Raw genomic sequence first — 20991 nt, forward strand, 5'->3', positions numbered from 1 at the left:
AAAATAACAATATCTCTTATAGTACTACGAAAAAACAAAATTTAAATCTCCAACAAGTTACTTCTTAATAATTTTCGGAATAGTCCTGAAACTAAATTCTAATTTATTTCTAAAGATTTATTAAAAACATTCTCCAAATTAAAGTACATGATCATATAATAAACAACCTGCAGAAACATAAGATCATAATTTCGGTTTGATAAAGAACATCCCTGTTAAAAATAACCATATCTCTCTTATGGTCTTACGATGAAACAGAATTATAATCTCAATGAAAAGTGGCCTAAAAATTAAAATTTGCAATTTGTCAAAATATCTAAGAGAGAAAAAGCCTCTGAAGAAGCAAAAAGCACCCGATAAGCCTATGGAAGCACAAGACCAGCTATTTTGTTCACTAAAATGATAATAAAATACTTTCAGATCAATAGCGGACAATCAATAGTTCAAAATTTAAAAAAATAAAAAATTTAAAAAGATAAATGTCTCTTATGGTACTACGAAGAAACAAAATTGGAATCCTAATGTTGCTTCTTTATTTAAAATAGTTTTCGGAATTATCTTTCAATTAAATCGCAATTTATTTATAAAGTTTTGCAAAAGGCTTTCTCCAAGTTTAAGTACGTGATCATTTAATAAACAACCTACTCAAGCATAATAAAATACTTTCAGTTTGATAACGAACAACCCTGTTATAAATAACCATATCTCTCTCTTACGGCAGTACGAAGAAACAGAATTGGAATCTCAATGAAAAGTGGCCTAAAAATTAAAATTTGCAATTTGTCGAAATATCTAAGAGAGAAAAAGCCTCTGAAGAAGCGAAAAGCACCTGATGATGCCTGTAGAAACACAAGGCCAGTTATTTCGTTCACTAACTCTGGAAGGTTAGTGTGTTATTGGGCCTGATTGCCTCAAGGAAGTCAGATGCTGCATATAACAAGTGATCCAGGACACAAAACCCTCACTTCCTCATCTCAGCATCTTCCTTCATCACTTCTTCATCTTAAAGAAACGCGTCTGCGAGTTATCGCTCGGGCGCGGTTTTTGTTTCTCTAAAAGAGGCGGGATTCTTAATTTCAAGAAAAAAGTGCTAGTGAAATTAGATTTTAAAACTTTCGTTTACTTAGCGTTGGGACTTACTTTATCCACAAAAAAAAATGGCTAGAGCGTGCTGGATGCTGTGTCTTGTGCTTTTTGTAGTTTGTTTGCAAAGATCGTGGTCACAAATGCAATTTATGGACTTAATACAAGGAGATCAAGGACTAAACTTTGATGATCAAGGACTTAACTATGATTCAGGTATGTTCTAAACTTACAAATATTCTGCGAAATCTATTGCTTAAAACACAGTAATTACTTTAGACATTTTTTAAAAGCTGACACAATCTTTCAGCATTTTTCAATGTAGTGATTCTTGTTAAAGTTGACATTTTTAATTGTAAAACTAAATATTAGTTTGAAAATTAAAAAAAAGAATTATTAATTGGAAAGTAGTGGTAATGCTTTTCTTCATAAGAGCTCACTTTATTGAAGAAGTTTTAACTCCTAATAGTTTGAACTTTTCTGAAGTTTTCATCTATCTTCAGCTTTATGTATGTAAAATTCAATTAAAAGACGAGTTTTGACAGATAAGAAATAATTAAGTTTCATTTAAACAAAAGCCCTATTTCAGAAAAACTAGATTTTTATTATATATTATATGTATATGCTTTAATTTATATTAAGTTTAAACTTTTCTGAAGTTTTCATCCATCTAAAGCGTTGTGTATGTCGAATTATTTTAAAGGAACGAATTTTAAGATATAAAAAATAAATCATCAACTTTAATTTAAGCAAAAGCATAGTATTTCAGAAAATTTTTTATTTCTACGGTATTTAAAATAAATAACTGTGATTAACGTAAATGCTTTTTTTATATTGGCATTAATACATTTTATTATACCTCTAAGAACAATAAATTTATTTCAATTAAATTTTATGCAAATATGTTAAATATATTAAAACGAAGTACCTTTGATTCTGTTTGTATTGATTACTTAATTCTATTTACGTTTGAAACAATATTAATTTATGAATATTTAAGGCTTTAAACAATGAAGTTTTAATGAAACAATTTTGGTTACTATAAAAATGCTACTTTCGATTATTCTAAAAAGCGATATCAGTAATTCACTTATTTGTGTGTTATAGTTAAAGAAATTATTAACAATTCATATTTTTTTTAGCAATTTTAAGCTAGAACGTTAGCAAAAGCAAGTTATATAAAATATTTATTGTAAGGAGAAAATTTATTAGAAAAAAAACATGTATTGTATAATCTCAACATTTCCATCATGATTAAAATTACGTTAAGTGAAACGTAAAATACTTTAAAAACAATGTTGCTAAAAAAAGCTTTTACAATTGTATGTTTTTATTTTCAGGTAAAAGTGCGATACTGAAAATTTTGACTGTGATAATTTTTAAAACGTGTATTATTATAAATACAGAAGGTTATTTTTTACTACTAACATTACTCAGAGCCATCTGAACATAAATTTAAAAGTTTCGGCAAATTCTATCAGTTGACAAATGCAGACATGATAAAAACAAATCTCTGGCAAAAATGTAGTTCTGAAAGTCACCTGTAGGGGAAATATGGCGCTAGTAGTTCGCAAAGCAATTTAATATATATGCACAACTTTTAAATTTATGTTCTTTTTTTTCATTCATAATAATGATAATAGTTGCTGAAACATTGCTTAATGTTTAGAAAGATATTACTTTTTACTGACCACCGAGAAAAATTATAATAAAGAACTCATTAGCATTTTAATTATTTATGTGCCAAAAAATGTTAGCATGTGGAATATTAAAAAACGTTAACTACTTTTGAATCGTGTAAATTATACTGAATACTGTACAAAACCTGAAAGTCTGAATACGATATACATCCAAGAAATGTTCAAAATGAATACAAAAAAAAAGAATGCAAAAAAAAACATACTACAAGCGAAATATTCCGATAACAGTAGAAAAAATTGCTGCCTCATTTTGAACATTACGGCGCGAATGCAAGCACGAACAATTAAACAGTAAGATTACAATAAGCGATTAAATTTACAAATCTTTTCCTTGCGGGTTTCCATAGTATATTGAAAAAATATACTGAATTCAAACTGAATGTCTGATTTTAAAACTGATATAGCGAAAAGAAAGAATGACTCATTTTTTACAACTTATAACTCATTAACCTTGCAACTTTTCATTCAGGATGTATATTTAGGTACATGAATTTAATATTACTATCTATTGAACAAAAAAATAAATAAAATAAAATTTGAAAATAATTTTTGAATTTTTTATTTTTCCGAAGAGAAATTCGCTAAATATTTGAATAAACGATCTCAAAAAGATAACCGTACAGCCAATTTTGAAAGAAAGGGACAAATGGCGGCTTTGCTATGAAGCAATAGAGAGATTTTGCACTGCTTTCGGCCCATCTATATACCGTCAACAGAGATCACTACTGCGCAATCTCCAACCGGCCAGTAATTACTTTTCTCTTATGGAGTGGGACCCTAATTGAGAGTAAGGAAGAAGTTAAACGGAATTAGAAGTTCGTTATATATACGCATGGAAACAATTTTAAGCCTTGCAGACCTAAATATTATAGCGTTTAAAGTTTAATTTGTGGTATTTTAAATTTTTTTATTTAAATTCAGTTGAAATCTATTTTAAATACAAAATTTATAAAATTTAATATCACTTTTCTTAACTACTTGACTGAAAGTTTCGCGTCAAAAGTGAAATTTCATGAAATGTATCATGAAGTTTATATCATATGAAATAAATGGACTGACTAAGGTTTAGTGGCTATTCTGCACTAACTTAAATAACAATAAATATTCACAGTAACTAAAACAAAATTACTAACTAAATCAACTGCAAAACCAAATGGGAAGGGAAATTAATACGGACAAGTTAAAGAAAATTAGGGTAACTTTATCTGCAGAACTCTCGTTTATTTGTTTTTAACTCTGTAAAGTTCATGTCTAACTATCTTTAAAAATTGAAACAGTTTCCCTGCAATAATAATTTTAAAATGCGGCTATAACGTATTCAATTTAGGCAAGAAGTATGTCGAACATTATGTAAAACTAGTTTACAATTTTCAAATCATAAAATTATTGTTAGTTTATATTCATTACTTAGTTACAAAATCAAAAGCTATTTTTTTCCTATAAATTTGATGCTATTGGCTGGAACTTTTTAAGTTCAAAATAACCCTATGAATTTTTAAACCCAATCATTTGTTATAAAATCTCTCTAAACTTAAAATGCAGTTTCAGGTTTATTTCCATATATATCAAATGCGATAAAAAAGATTGTTTTGAAGTAAAATTATATTTATACAAAGAAACTAGGCATCTGTTTCTAAATATATGATTAATAAAGCAGTCTCAATAACTAGATCTAAATTTTTATAAAATATATTTCAATTTATAATAAGAAAATTTGGTAATTATAACATAGATTATGTTATAATTTGGGTTTTATATCTATTTTATCTTATGGATGAAATTGGTTTGCATTACTTAATTGTGCATTTTCTATTAGCGTAATGAGTGTGAATTTCTATCTTGTGCTGCTAATTTATAGTTTAAATAGAAGTTTTAAAATTTGCATATACAGGGTAATTTAAAATAACATTGTCAGAATGATAGACAAAACAAGGACAAAGGAAAAAAATCACATAGGAGCATGAGCAGCAAATGCTATCTGGAACCGTTAGAAGAATTAATAAATTATGCTTAATATACAAGAAAAACAAAAAAAAAAATTATTCTACATAATTTTATTTATCTCGTATTTCTACAAATATAACATGTTTAAGTTAAGTTTTTAGCTAGGCGTCAGAGAATTTGATATAGATTGCGAATCCTTTCAAGTAAACCATGTGTATTTCCGATTCAGCCTGCTGCCGCAATAATTCTCCCTAAGTCTTCTTATGATGTCCTCTTATGATGACTATCCATTTTGCAATTAAATCCTTTTAGAAATTTTATAGGATAAAAAAAAACTATTGGAGACAAATCTAGTGAACGTGATGGCCATACAATCAGCCCACTTTGATATCACTTACGACTCCACGCTCCTTTGAGATTTTTGTTAGCCTGCTTTAACTTTTACTTTGACTATGTTATTTTAGATCACCCTATTAATAAGGTAAAAATTACGCAACCTCAGAAATAAAAATCATACAATGATTCCCGTCCTTTAAAACATACATTTCTCTACATTGTAAAAAATGTTGTACAGTTTCCACTAATTTTGTGTTGAGATAAACTAAATTACATTAAGTACAGAAGTACAGCTGCTATCGTTAAAAAATACAGGAAATTAATAAAATAATAAATGTCTGAAAGAATAAGTGTAAATATATTAATAAAAATGTACTTGTTTTTTAAGTCATTAAATTGATTCTAATGCGCACGACAATGTGTTGTCAATGAACAAACAAAAAATTAATAAATAAAACTAAAACAGTGAAAAAGTAAATAAAAAATCCTACTACATGCACCGTAAAAAATTTTAATTTACCTCAACACCAAAAATGATGGCAACAGTACATCAAATTTTTTTACAACTTACTAAATCTATTTTCTGCCAACAATGTAAACTTTGTTTCGTTAATATTTTTTTCATAAATTCGAGTAAAGAAATTAACCTGCTTTCGCTACTGAAAAAAAATTGCTCACGCAGAATACATAGTTTATTATAGCTTTTATGAGTAAAACTTTTTCTATTTTCATTAAAATAGACTTTTCAGTCTAGTGGAGTTAAATTACTAAGACTCGAAAACCAAACGTAGAATAAAAAAGTAATTTGTAAAGCATTATTCAAAAAATTAATGATGTGGAACCAAAAGAAGATCCGTATACTGTCTGAGAAAAGTTGGATGGTAACTTTTTCCCCCTTCCTCAGTTTTAGTTTTATGTTTCAGCATTCGTGCACTTGACCTACCGAAGGGAAAAAATAAAATTGGTATATGTAAAATAAAAAAAGAAATATTTGAGGTTATGATGAGAAGATGTCTGGCATACTGAAGAGATAGTTATTTAAAAAAAAAAAACTCATCTAATGAGATTCTGATCTATTGATAAAAGGATGATTTTTGGGTTGGGCATTAACCTAGCTACTACAGTTTGTTACTGTAAGTTTGCATCATTAAATTGATTATATTGATAGCTGCAGTTTTATAGGTTGGAATTCTTGCGGTTGAATATTGAAATTTGCATAATGGTTCATCGGCTACAAATACTTCCTGGTAATCCAGAAAAAAGCTGAATTTTGCTATAGGGGTTAAAAGAAAATTTTTTTAAATGTGAATAATCAATTTATAATTGATTAATCGCAAACATGCCAAATTACTTAAATACTCTTGTAATTAAAATATTAATGACATAAATGCATAAGAATTTCAGTTAAAAATACATTACTGGAATATGCAATTCTAAGCAGATAACCAATGAGTTTTGAAGAAGATAAACTTGTAGGATTATTCTGTGCTAAACAATCGCTACAATTTTACAATTGAATTGTCTTAAAAGCATAAAATTCTCAAATTTAAACACAATTTAATCGCTTCAATTAAGCATACAAAAGTTTAAAAAAGTAGTAAAATTTCAACATTATGTAATAATTTATTCTTAAAGGATGGCAAAAATTGTAGGCATAGAACTAGTTAGTAAACTCTCACAATAATCCTAGAATCACTAAAACTCGCAATTTAGTGCTTTGAATTTTTTTGAAATTGAGTTAGATTGGTCTTCAAAATTTTCCAAAATTAATTTAACATTTTGTTTTCAGTGTTCGATTTTTAAAGTTTTTCAAAAAAAGGACTCAGAGGCTTCCCTTTCAAAAGAAACGATCTTCCAATGAGAGTTGGATGACTTAAATTAGTGCCTTCAGTTAAAATTAACTTTTTAACTCATGTAACACAAAATATACTTTAAATATATACCTCCGAAAAAAATGGTTAAAACTTTTAAAAACATGAAAATGTTTGAGAATAGGCTTAATGATTAGCTTGGGGTAATATAGCGATAAATCACATTTTTTGAAGGTGACATTTTTACATTATTGTTTCCAGATTCGTGATTTGCAAGTTTTCGAGATCTCCACTAAATGAGATAAATCCGTTAAATAAAATTAAAAATTGAAAATGAATAAAAGTAAAAATCAAAGCTTGAAAATCACCGTATCCGAGAGTTTATTTTTCGAATTTTATTGCTAAACTCGCAAATTCTTCCAAAATACTGAGCTTATTTTCATACTTTGGTTTTTCACTTTTATTTTCCCCTTTTACGTTGGCAACGTTTTATTCTTCAAGTCTTTGTTGTAGATTACCTCATTCACATCGGGCGAGTCTTGAGAATAGACGCCTGTTTTTGAGCGCTTAAAACATGTCGACTTTTTCAAATTTTATAATTTTTGAAGCAAATAGAGTTTTTATGTAATCAAGTAAATCTTTCCGCTTCAATCCTTTGGAATTATTCATTTAATTATTCACAAATGCACTTGATAATAGTTTATACCTTAGATTCGCATTTTGAATAACAAAAATTACTATTTATTGAGAGAAAACAAAAAACAAGAAATAGAACAATCTATACCTCCTTTTTTGTGAAGCTAATAGTTCAATGGATTAAAGAAAAATAATTTATTATAAAGTTCCTAAACTAAATATTTGATGAAACATCTTTCCCCTGTTGTTTTGCATTATATCATTTACAAAACTTTTACTAAATTAATAAAAAAAATTTACTTTTATATTATTTTATGAAAAATAATTTTTTCATGAGAATATTAACTCGAATTTTTCTATAAAAAAATCATGCAACTGTTTTGTAAATTTAAAAGTTGACTGATATATACAATTCATTTTTCACATTGAACTTCTTTGGAGCTGAATAGTAATTTGTTGATTGAGCCGAATGAAATCGCAACATTGTTTACAATTGTTTGGCATTGTTTACAATTTTACTTATTAATGTAGCTATTTTATGTATTGTAAAGTAAATAATCTATAGTTTAATCCAACAAAGATATTTTAAATTTCATAAGTTTAGATACTGATTACTAACTCCCTAAACTCTGAAGCAATCATGACCTAAAAATAAAGTAAAACCTGCATTGAGTTATTTTAAAGTTTTTAATATTAAACACACTTGTAAAAATTTGAATGGTATAAGATTCTTCGCAATTCAAAATAAGAAAAAAACAATGTCAAATTCTGATGAATTATTATTGAGAAGGACTGGACTAGTATACTAGTTTAATTTTTGGGGAATTTGAAAGTTTTGTTGATAATGCCTGCCATCTAGTGTCTTTCTTATCCTTTCATTTTGCTCCAGCAATCGGATTTTGATATTTCTACTTTCGCTTCCTTCCATAGTGATTCGTCAATTTTGTAACGTTACGTCAGATTGATTCGACTGTTTCAATTAATTTCCTATCTTTAATGTGTAAATAATTCAGACTTCATTTTTTACAAAGACTTAAGGGCAGTGATTACGAAATACTAAATCTCTGAATTCGCCACAAAGTTTAACGAATTAAAGTATAAAAGATCATTTAACTTTCTAATTATTTTGAAAATGCCGCGACAGTCCTTAAAAATTGACACTTATTGTTTGTCATAATAGGGTTTAAGAGTTTGCAAAAGCATTATTTACTTATATATTTAACTACATGTGCTTAAGCATGTTTAATAAAAATAATATATTTTTTAGGTTGGCCTCCTGGTCAAGCGATAAACTATGTGAGATTAGCAAGAGACTTGAAAACACAGTTTTTCAATACATTAACAGGTAAGAAAAAGTATTTTAATCCCTGTTAAACATTATTTAATTAGTCAGAATGCATGAGTCAAAATTTTAGACTTGCTTGCTTGCTTACAAAACTGTAGCGCATTGAGGCTTTATCTTTCTACATAAAGTTATGAATTCAACTAACTTTAACTAAATTTTGTATAATGAATCTTTAAAATAAATTCACATATAGTCGGTGATCTTTTTATCTTATCCATAACTCTATATGGGCGTTTGAGAAAACTGACTTTGGAACTAGAAAAGCACATTTGGAAAAAAAATATAGATCTCAAAAAGCGTGTTTTAGAGAATGGACATAGTTCGATGTGCTCGTTAAAAAAGGGGAAAATACCTTTAACTACGCATTGAAGAAAATGGACATACTTAGAAACGTGCGTTTGAAAAAGAAATTGGACATAGTTTCGTTAATCCTTGCTGGTCATATGTCTACTTTCGACTACCAAAGTTGATTTCAATTAACCACATTGTGTTTAATTGAAAAGCATTTTCGCTTCTTAAAAAAAAAAGATTTTTTCTTCAATATTTTACATATTATGTTTTTCCAACGAAATTCCGTGCTCTGTGAAAACTATGCATATGTTAACAAAATACATGTAGGTGATAGCGCATTTTGAGTTCAAACGTGGATGTTGAGTTATATTCATTTTTCAAACATACATCTCGAGCTATGTCCAAAATAAAAAATTCACAGATGGACGAACAATTTTTTAAACAATGTCTGGAATATTCAAATATTAAAATTTTATTTCCAAATAATGTAATTCAAATACTTAAATTGTATTCAAATACATAAATAGGTTGAGAAAATTAGAATTTTCTCAACTTCTTTTGACAATTGCATTCTGCCTACACTGTACCAAATTATTGATCATAGAATAAAGTAGTCATACAATACAAGAATAGCATGAAGAAGTAAGCTCATTTGAGTATATTTATAATACTTCTTTTGCTCTAAATGGGTCCATTATAAGAACTTCTACGGAGGTAAGTGGAGTTTTTTTTTCAGAAGTTGCAAATCATGTCATATCGTGCTATTTATTTCTACTTCCCTATAATTTCTTCTTTTCCAGGTGACTGACTATATCTACCTGAGATGAAGTAAAATATGATTTACTTCGTTATAGTTGTCATTTCTAGATCTTATCTTTTTCAACGGGACACTTGTTGATGGCACAAGTGTATTATTTCGTAATGACACTAAGGAAAGAATAATAAGTCTGATGACATGTTGCGGTCGGAATATTTTAACCCTCTATTATGAAGCTTTATTAGGAGTAACGTTCTTTTTCTTTAAGGATTATTTATGAGAATTTAAGCTGAAAATTTTATATTTGGTCGTTTAATTGTTATGATTACTGAAATATAAGTATTTAAATTTTCGATCGAACCAGGATACTTGATGGAGTATCACAAAAATTTCCACTTTGCATAATTCAAATGAAAGAGAGCTATTGTTTGCTTAGATATTTAGCATGCCACATTGTTTGAAGATTATTGTGCTAGCATGTTTGATTTGACGTGTCAGAGTGTTGATAATGTAAAAGAAAATCAAAATGTTTCAGACTTAAACTTATTTCGCTATTAACTTATTAAGTATTTGTATTAATATAAACAAAATCTCTAATTCATCAATCCTTTCCTCTTATTAAGGAAATATTCGACATTAGAAATCACCTAAAATTAAAACAATTTATTTCATTGCTTGTGAAATTATGACAAAATAAGTTGGTGCGTTTTGTTAACTGAAAAAATCATTCTTTTCTAAACTCTAAAAATTGTCAAACTACGTTTTAATGAATGTTTAAAGATAACTATACAATATATTGTTTATCTTCTTTTTCACTTTCTTTGATTAAACGCACGTTTTCATAATACCCCCCCCCCTCAAATATATCGACTATGTTTATGGATAGCACTTTTACTATATATTTTTCTACCCGAAAATTTATTACGTATTTGAGCATGCGCCAATTTGCAACAATTTCATCAAATTAGGGATGAGATGAGAGAAAAGATGATTGGTTGTTAACTTTTCTTTAGAGTTAATTTGCACCTTGGAACTACAGAAAGTTCTCAGTGCTTCACCATTTATCGAAAATAAATCATAAATTGTATATTTTTCCTTTCGTAAATAAACAGAATCATATTTTACATCAATAATAAACAGCCAACCCACATAGTGGATGATGTATGAGTACCAAGTAATGATCGGAATATTTAACTTAAATTGCTGTTAAATATTCGGATTTTTATATGCTTAAAGATAATTTTAATATCAAGTTTGCAGAAAAAATACAAAAAAATACTTCGTTTTGTAAGTGTCAATGATCTTGATCAATGCTTTTATATTAAAACATTTTTTTGAAAAATGAATTATTAACATTCTTTGAAAGGAAGGTGCCCGAGTTCATTATTAAAAATCATTCTTTAAAGAATTATTTATTGAGATTGCATCAAATTACTTTTTACACTGTGTTATTTAACTGTTGTAATCCTTTCACTATTGCTAATAAGTTTACAATTAAAAACTGAATATTAATCTCACAACTCAATTGCTAATATATATTTATATAAGATAAAAATATATAATAAAAATTATGTGATAAGTAAATTCTTATCCAAGACAAAAGTTTAATGACCTAATAAAGTAACAATCTTCCAATTAATGATTATGTGACATAATCAGAGAATAAAGTAAAGCGTCAAATCAATTTCATATCCAAAAAAAGTTAGAATACAACATTTAATGGCGCAAGAGCCCGAAACAATAAAAATACTCCCAACTAAAACGAATTTACGTCAGCGAGACAAACGTAAATGATGCAATAAATTATGTTTGGTTTAGTATCGTGGAACGCATGTTTTCCCAAAAAGGTTGCAAAGAAACTGTTTTTTAGAAAACAACAGTTTTTCATATCAGCAGTTTTTTTTTTTTTTTTACTGTCTTGTCCTCTGTTATACCTGGTTGTTTCACGCATTTCCTTGCACCGTTAAAAGCAATTCTAGTGATTTACTTAAATATTTATAAGGGTTTCTGAATCACCAAATATTATATTTTGGTTTTCCTCTCCGTATAACGAAAATGCGGGTATGTTCCATCCAAAAGTCGTACGCGAAATCTAGTTGGTCCCAAATTGTTTGATTCAGGAGCTCCCTTGTCTTCTGGGTAGATTCAAAATTACAGGGCTACGGAGTTGAACATTGATAGTTATAAACTAAGAATTGGGTTGTCTGTTCAACGGGTTATTAAATAAAAAATAATAATGCTTTAATTAAGGATTCTTTGAGTATAAATCTTTGAAAATTACTATCAGTCAGGATGGCAATGTAAATTGCTTTTCTATATTGGAAATGTTTTCTAATTCTAAAATTCAAGTACTAAAAGCAAAAGCGAGAATAAAGTCATGAACTAAGTCTAGCACTGCAATATTTGAAAAAAGGAAAGAAAAAGAAAAAAACTCCAGGTTTCGTGGAAGTCATTGAATCTGAGCTTATTTAAAATAAAACCTCTGTAGATTTTGAAAAGATTAATAGAATGTAGATCATGATATGACTAAAGATTTCATTTATCGAATAATTTATTTGGGGGTATTTTCTTTCGAATAAAATAGAGGATAACACATTTAATATTTGAGGTTAATTTAATGAATAGTTTAATAAATAATTTGACTGTAGGTATATTTTTTTTCCTAATTTGCAGCAATCACAGTAAAACAAAATAATCCTTATGAATGAAAAATATTCTTAGTTCAGGAGAAATTGCAATAATTATTTTTTGTTGAGAAATCGCTGGAACTAGACAGTTAATAATACTGGTTTGTATTAAAAACAACAGTTAAATTTATGTTTCATTAAATAATTAGAAAATAACAGTAAAAATATTTTTAATAAAAGTTTTCAGTAAATTAAACCTTGAATTATCAAGCTTTTTACCGTTTATATATATTTTCGACAATAAATTAAAAGTAAGCAAATCTGTACTTATTCTTTACATTTTTCATACCAATGTCAGACATTTAGAGAAAACAAGGATTTTTTTAAAAGAAAAAAAAATAAGGAATTGATCACAAATGTAGATTTCAGTTGTGGAAGATATTTATGGTAAAAATACTAAATATCTATTACCTCATTCATCTGTTAAAGTCATATTACTTTATTTATATTTTATCGGTATTACATACCATAAGTGTTAACATTAAAAATTACTCTAAAAGGAGCAATTATATTATTTTAAATCATGAAAAGCTATAATAAAATTCATTCAATACAAATATAAGTGATACAGATAATTTAGATTTCGAATAAAGTTAGATAAAAGACGCTTATGTAAAACAAATAAATAGACATTAAGCACGTTTTAAAGAAGTTTTCATTTGCAAATAAATGTTTTTAATATTTTTCGAATTGTCTGAACTATACAAACTTAGTATCAAAATTTGAAAAATTATCATCTATTTCAGAAATTGCGACGTTTTTACTCTTATATTTAATTTGTTGCTCTAATAAGCTTAAAAATCCGAAATACATACAGAACATTGAAAATTAATGATTACAAAAATTTTGTTTTCATGCAAAAAATAAATACACATTTTTTAAACCAAAATAATAAGCTTAAACTTCAAATTTTCTATCTCATTAATGTAATCTCAGATTAAGTGATAAGAAAAGGAAACTAACAGGTTTCATAGGAATTACATTCCAGAAATATTTTGAGAACCACTGTAAGTCCAGTTATGAAAATATATAATTTAAGTTAAATTTTCTACAAAAAAAAACTAATATGTTTTTAAAAATTATGTTCAATTTTGTAAAAGAAAAAGAAAAATCGCAGAACTAAAATTTCAATTTTTGTTTACTTAAAAAAATCTTTACAGTAAATAATCGAAGTATTTACAGTACTTGGTGAGAACATAATTTTAAATGTCTAATCAAAACAACTTATAAAGAAAATAATCGAAAAGAATATCGTTAATCACGATTAACAAAATTTCTTTATGAAGATTTTAAGAATTTTAATTAAGACTTAATCAAGACTAGATCAAGATTCCTAACCAAGATGTCCTGATTAACATCGTTTATCAGGAAAATGTAATTTTGATTACTTAAGAGGCGGTGTGACAAATATTTGCATAAAATACTATTTTAATATGCCTCAAGAATAAACAGACAAATAAATATACCTTATTTTAAATATATATCAGATAAGATTTCAATGTATATTATTGTATATAACACGTTTATAGATCAAATCTAGAAATTTTTGTAATTGAACTTCACTAATTACATAGCTTTTTTAGAAGCTGCCGGAAGTTGAAAGAATAACATTTATACAACAGTCACATAAGATATCTTTGAACATGTTGCTTTATTTAAATGTTACTGGCCATCAAAATTTAATTTATAACTAGAGAGATCAAACATTAAAAATAGCACTTGTCTAACAGCAACACAAACATTAAATTTAACTAGCTGTGAGAAAATTGTCAAAATTTCTGAAGTCTAAAATAAAAACTCAAAGTATGAAGTTTTAAAACTTGAATTGTTTATTGATGGGGACATGAAATAAACACTCTTCTGAAAGAAAATATTTTTTTAACCATTCAATTACGTATTATAACGGGTACTTTTTGTTGTTATACTCATCATCAATACTGTGATCAGTGCATTAAAAAAGCAAACATTTTTTACAAAATATTGTAAATATATTTATGACGATATACTAAATACCTGTGTTTTTTCTGCAGGTGATAAGCAGCAGCAAGGTGGAGCAGCAGCCGCTGAAGGAACCAAGCGACGAGATCGAATAACTGCTTTGTTTATAAAACTGATGACTAGACTTTTCCGTCAAAGACCTTTCCAAAGGCTTCTCTGCGGTTCAAACGCCACTTGTTTGGCTAACTTGAACACACCAACATTTTAAGGTTCGGCTTTTTCTTCCCCAGCCAAATCTTCCTATACAAACATCGGTCTTCTAAAGACTGTTGCCAAATCGATCTTTCAAGACCGTAGCTGGCCTACTGTTTATCTAACATTTTGAAATGTAGTATGAAGTACTAATATGTTATCCTGCATGTATATTTGCTTGCTTGAAATAAAAAATTATATTTGTGTTTTTAAATATTTAAACATATATCAATCTCATAAGTTACATAAATAGTCACGTGCGTGTTATTTACTTTGAAATACTAATTTTATCGGTGTGAACTTGTTTCAATCTTTACCATTTGCGTCAATTATCTTTGTTTCTTGGACATTCCGAGCTAAAAAAAAGATCAAGCTGCCTAGAATGCAATTAAATGCTTGTGTGCCATTCGTATTTAAGTACGGAGGTTCTTCAGTGATTTCAGAACTCGAATCTGTGACTTTCTCAGTTATAGACAAGGGGGCTTAGTCCAGCAGTGGACTGATCGTTAAGACGCAATCCCCAGTAGAACGCCGAAGTCAAGCATCATTAGCTGCGGTCAGTGTGCGTGTGGGTGACCTCTTTGATCAGCTTACAAAGCGACCGAGGATGTGCGGTATCTGTCTTTGTAATACTGTTCTACCGTGAAGTGCTCGGCTTCACGCGCAGGTCGGTGGGCTACCGAAGCAGAGGAGCGATCTCCTCAGTAGAGGATCGAAATTGTGATGGCACGTCTTCGGATCATCGTCAGGGATGTTTCCTAGACGGTCACCGATAGCCCATTGTCCAGCTCTATTGCGATGTAAGCAAACAGCAACCATAATCTATTTCGGTTTTTCTGCTTGTCTTACTTCGATTAAGCACTTATATGCTCTCCTCTTGTAAAGAACTGATTGACTTCGTGGCTCGAACCTAATACCTTCTCTGTCATATGTGCTTATGTGTTATTCATGTTCAATCACAACGAATCTTCAGTGATTTTGGATCATGAATATGCAATTTTTTTCAGTTATAGTACAGAAATTTTATTTATTGATAATCTCAATCTACCAGTTTCTCCAACTTGGATCTAATGTTATTCTCCACGCAAATATACTTTTATACAACTCTCTAATTTGTTTTCTATTCCCTGTGGTGCACTAAGATTTTCAGTGTCTTTGAAGTTTAAACCTGAGACCCACTCTGTTACAAGCCCTTGTAAATTATTCACGATTGAGCAACGAGTTTCTTAAAGATTTCGGATCACGAATTTTTTTTTTTTTTTCGTTTATGGCAGTGGAATATATTCTATCGACTATCTCAGCTTTTCAGTTTCTCTAACTTTGATTTGATGCTATTTTCGATGCAGCTATGCATTCTCATTAGATTTTCCAACTTTGAGCTGTCTAGGTTTTCGCGAGAACTATAAATACTGATAGCGAAATTTCTAGAAGAACATTCGAAATCTGACCCCTTTACCTTTCCAATATTTAAAAAAAAGATTATTTTTATTAGAGAAACTCTGTCAGGGATTTCAATTTTCAGAATATTAAATTGAAAGGGTCGAATATTCTTTTAGAAAAGTTACTACCACACCTATCTAGTTTTCCCGAAATAAGCTAGTCAGATTATTCAAAATTTGGATAAGCTATACTTTGTCAATATATTGGTATTTTATCTATATATTGAAATTATTTGTATTTTGGATAAGCTAGTCAGCTTATCCAAATTGTTGTAGCTGTTCGCTTGAGAGAGCTGAGATTCTGAAATATCTTCTTGACCCGAACCTAAAGATTTAGATAACATTCATTTTCTAATTTCTTACATGAAGCACAAAATTATTCTACTTAAATTTTCCTATTAAACCCTTGTTCAAATACTTAAAGGAAAGAGCTATTGAAAATAAATTAAACAAGAAAGTTTCAAATGACATTTCTGGAATGACAACAAAATTCGAGCCTGCTGTCTCCCATACGGAAATGTGATTGGAGAAAGGTCAGTGCACCGAAGCCACGAAAGTCACATTTGAAGCTCACAGATTTTACAAATATTCCTGTCTAATATTTCCTCGTAAGTGTCAAAATTCTTTATCGATATCAAGGTCAAGGTACAAACATGCGACCTTGTGTGTCGATCTAGGTCATTTCTATTGCTTAAAAAATAATGGATCTAGCAAAGAAAAAAAATTATTAATGGCGCAATATTATTTCATTGAGCACTTTTAATCAAATGGTTGTAAATAGTTTTTATATGTTTAAATTTTAATCGAAAAATATAAAATTACTTTCTCTGAAAATGGTTCATAATTTTTAATTTCATTTAATCAATTGAACATCGCAATTCCATGATTTACGTCAAACAAGATTTTATCTTATTAGACGAAAGCCTAATATTTTAGCAGTAATAGTTGTAGCACTTTATTCACGTTGCATTGAGCTACATAACGAGCAATTGGTGACGATCTGGAAAACATCCCAAAGGATGAAGATATGCCGTCACTATTTTGATCTTCTGCAGAAGGGATGGCTTCCTCACTACATACCTCATGGTACTACTAACTACGCCTTACGGTCGAGCTCTTTACAGTAGACAGTATAACAATACCACGCACACCCACCAGCTCACTGACCGCAGTCAATTATGCTTGACATCGGTTATCTACTGGGAACTGTGTCTTACGATCAGTTCACTGTGGGACCTAGTATCTTAGATAATTCTTAAAATGTTCTAATACATAATGTTGTATCCACGAACTAAACACGTTACAATTTAATTAATGCCATTATGTTAGCTATGTAGCCGACTGGCCTGTGTAGGGGTTAGGGAACTGCTCTTGCGTCAGAAAGATTCTGGGTTCGAATCCCGGGCAAGGCATGGATGTTCTTTCCTTCTCTGTACTATCTGTCCTTACTGTGGGAGCAACGTTGGACCACCTAATATGGTGCCCCTGAAAGAGTGGCCAACAAATCTGCCCTTCAGGTGCGTGTATGACCTAGGTCATTATCCAGGTGACCCAAGACAAAATTTATGATGGTACCATCAAAGGATTTTGATGGTTTATGTTGGTTTCAACAAGATTCTTGATGGTCCAACATGTTCTGATGGGCACCATCATACAACAATTTCCATCATGGTTTGTTGGTTTTTGATGGACCAACAAATTCCAACATAGCAAGATGGAAAATGTTGCTGTATTGCTATGATGGTAAACCATCAAGTAATGTTGGATTTTTCATGGATCAACAGTAACCATCATATTATGATGGAATATGTTGTATTCCCTTTATGATGGTCAACCAACATGGTATGTTTACTATTGATGGACCAACAACAGTAATCAAAATATGATGGAAATTGTTGGTTTACATTTATGATGGTCTACCAACAAGTTATGTATATTAATGTTGGCCCAACAATAACCATCATATTATGATGGAATATGTTGTACTCCCTTTATGATGGTCAACCAACATGGTATGTTTACTATTGATGGACCAACAGCACCATCAAAATATGATGGAAATTGTTGGTTTATATTTATGATGGTCAACCAACATGTTATGTATGTTAATGTTGGCCCAACAATAACCATCATATTTTGATGGAATGTGCTGTATTCCCTTTATGATGGTCAACCAACATGTAACGTTTATTATTGATGGACCAACAAGATCCATCAAAATATGATGGAAATTGTTGGTTTATATTTATGATGGTCAACCAACATGTTATGTATGTTAATGTTGCCCCAACAATAACCATCATACTAAGATGGAATATGTTGTATTCCCTTTATGATGGTCAACCAACATGTTACGTTTATTATTGATGGACCAACAAGAGCCATCAAAATACGATGGAAATTGTTGGTTTATATTTATGATGGTCAACCAACAAGTTACGTATATTAATGTTGGCCCTACAATAACCATCATATTATGATGGAATATGTTGTATTTCCCTTATGATGGTAAATCAGCATGGTATGTTTACTAATGATGAACCAACAACAGCCATCGAAATATGATGGAAATTGTTGGTAAAAAATAGTTATTGCAAATAATAGCAATAATTATTTTCATTAAGGTGAATTTGAGAAATATAGAACAATTAGACCTTATATCAGGACTAATAAAGTTAAGAAATATTCATTCATAAAATTTTTATGTGCACGTGAACTGCTTGAGCTTTGTGTGTGACATTTTACTGAAAGGTTTAAAGTTGTTATTTAAATTACTAAATATGTGGTGAAAGTATTCTTATGAAAGTTAAAAAATAAATGGTTATTGCTATTTAGAAACACAAAACAATGAGGCACACGTCGGGTTTAACTTAATTAAGAAAAATTTAAATAAGATAAAATTTTTATTCGCGTGAGTTATAGTCGAATATAGTCTTGTGATATTTTGCAATATGGTAGAAATTTGTGGTTTTAATTGCAAAAAATGTAGTAATATGTTGTTAAAGGTTAAAAATTAATAGTAACTGCAATTGATAACATTAATTTGAATTTTAAATTCAGAAAATAATAAGGCTTCATATCAATATTGATGAGATTAAAAAAGATTCACTCATATGGGTACACGACTGAGAAATTATGAGCACGTGTAGTATTTGAGCATCGTCTCGCGGCATTTTATTGAATGCTTAAAGGTTGTGGTTTAAATGATCAAACATGTGGTGAAATTATAACGAAGGGTTTAAAATAAATGGTTATTGCAATTCATAACATTATGGAGAATATTAGAAACACCAAACAAGAAGGCTACATATCAGGATTAATTAAATTAACAGAGATTCAAAGAAGATAAAGTTTTTATTCACACGTGCGGTATAGTCGAACATATTTTTATGAAACTTCACGATAGGGTCGAAAGTTGTAATTTTAATGGCAAAAATCATAGTAATATGTTGTTAAGGGTTTAAAATTTATATTAACTGCAATTAATATCTATAAGGTAAATTTAAATTCAGAAAAACAATAAGGATACATATTAGTATTAATATGATCAAAAAAGATTTATTCATATGGGTATTGGCGATCGAAATGGGCTGCAGGTGGCGTAGAGCAGAACTCTTTTCCTATGGCAACACTTCACATGCTTTCCCCATTAGCGTGTGGAAAGTCATAGAGGAAGGAAGTACGTTAGTTTCTCTCTTGATTTTCACATAGATTAAAATCTTTTAACTTGAAAAACTATATGGAACTGAAAACTACATTAAACATAGTTCTAAAGAAAAGTATTATAGAAATTTTAAAAAATATTTTTATTAAGTAAAAAGGAAAAATATTAAGAAAAGGGAAATTATCGTAGTACATTCCTATACAACTGAAAAGAGGAGGAGAGGGAAGGGAGAAGGGCTAAAGGCATGAAACCGGTCTCTCCCCAGATGGCGTATTCGAGTGTTGCGATCGCGAATACGACTGCGAGATTAAATTATGAGCATGGTTTGGTAATTGCAATTTAATTACCATTTGCATAAATGGTAATTGCAATTCAAAACATTATGGTGAATTTTAGAAACACAAATCAAGGAGGCTATATATCAGGATTAATTAAGTTAAAAAAGATTCACACGTGCGTTAGTTTTATTCACACGTGCGGTATATTCGAACATATTCTTATGATACTTAACAATGGGGTTGAAAGTTGTACTTTTAAATGCTAAAAATGTAGTAATATGTTGCTAAAGGTTAAAAATTGATAGTAACTGCAATTAATATCGTAAAGGTGAGGTTTAAATGCAGAAAATAATAAAGCTACATGTCAGGATTAAGTTAAGAAAGATTCATTCATATAGGTACACTAGTGATAGATTAAATTTTTATGTACACGTGCACTACTTCAGCATTGTCTGGTTACTGAAAGGTTAAGACTTGTGATTTAAATTATTTAACATGTGGTTATTGCAATTAATAACATTATGGCGTTTTTAAAAAATACAAAACAGTAAAGCAACATATCAGAAATAATTAAATTTAGAGGATTTAAATAAGATAAATTTTTTTAGAAATTCTGCAATTTGTATAAAAGTTCTATTTAAGGTTAAAAATAAATAGTTATTAAATATAATAACATTGAGGTAGATCTTCAATTTAGAAAAAATTATACGTATTCACAGAAATTAGAACGATTCGTGGATTTAAGTAAACGAGTGATAGATTAAATGAGAGGAACAAAAGCCGTTATTTGTACTTTTTCTTAAATCGTGCATATTCTAGTAATATTTTAC

General features: G+C 29.1%; 2 protein-coding genes across 4 annotated transcripts in view; one reads left to right on the forward strand and one right to left on the reverse strand.

Moving 5' to 3' along the window:
* The window catches only part of LOC107445928 (uncharacterized), a 275554-nt gene that overhangs the window by 43625 nt on the left and 210938 nt on the right, over positions 1-20991 (reverse strand). The window contains exon 1 of one of the 3 annotated variants that reach the window (XM_016060433.4): positions 14604-14742. The exons of the other annotated variants lie outside the window; for them this stretch is intronic. The gene's annotated coding sequence lies outside the window, so the exon portion shown is untranslated. Of the gene's footprint in view, positions 1-14603; positions 14743-20991 lie in introns of those variants that run through there. 3 annotated transcript variants of the gene reach the window in all.
* On the forward strand, positions 964-14796 carry LOC107445929 (uncharacterized). The gene is made up of 3 exons (XM_016060436.5): positions 964-1299; positions 8778-8855; positions 14621-14796. Exons 1-3 carry the CDS (start codon positions 1158-1160, stop codon positions 14794-14796), a joined length of 396 nt encoding a protein of 131 aa, XP_015915922.1. The 5' UTR covers positions 964-1157.

This window comes from Parasteatoda tepidariorum, chromosome 11 (genome assembly GCF_982258835.1).
Source record: "Parasteatoda tepidariorum strain Cologne lab strain chromosome 11, Ptep-v5.0, whole genome shotgun sequence".
NCBI classification, from domain to species: Eukaryota; Metazoa; Arthropoda; class Arachnida; order Araneae; family Theridiidae; genus Parasteatoda; species Parasteatoda tepidariorum.

Bases quoted from the DNA above. Each gene is read 5' to 3' on its own strand.
- LOC107445929 (XM_016060436.5), top strand. From the start codon at position 1,158: ATGGCTAGAGCGTGCTGGATGCTGTGTCTTGTGCTTTTTGTAGTTTGT. The intron at 1,300-8,777 runs GTATGTTCTAAA...TATATTTTTTAG, and splicing joins AGGACTTAACTATGATTCAG to GTTGGCCTCCTGGTCAAGCG. The intron at 8,856-14,620 runs GTAAGAAAAAGT...TTTTTTCTGCAG, and splicing joins GTTTTTCAATACATTAACAG to GTGATAAGCAGCAGCAAGGT.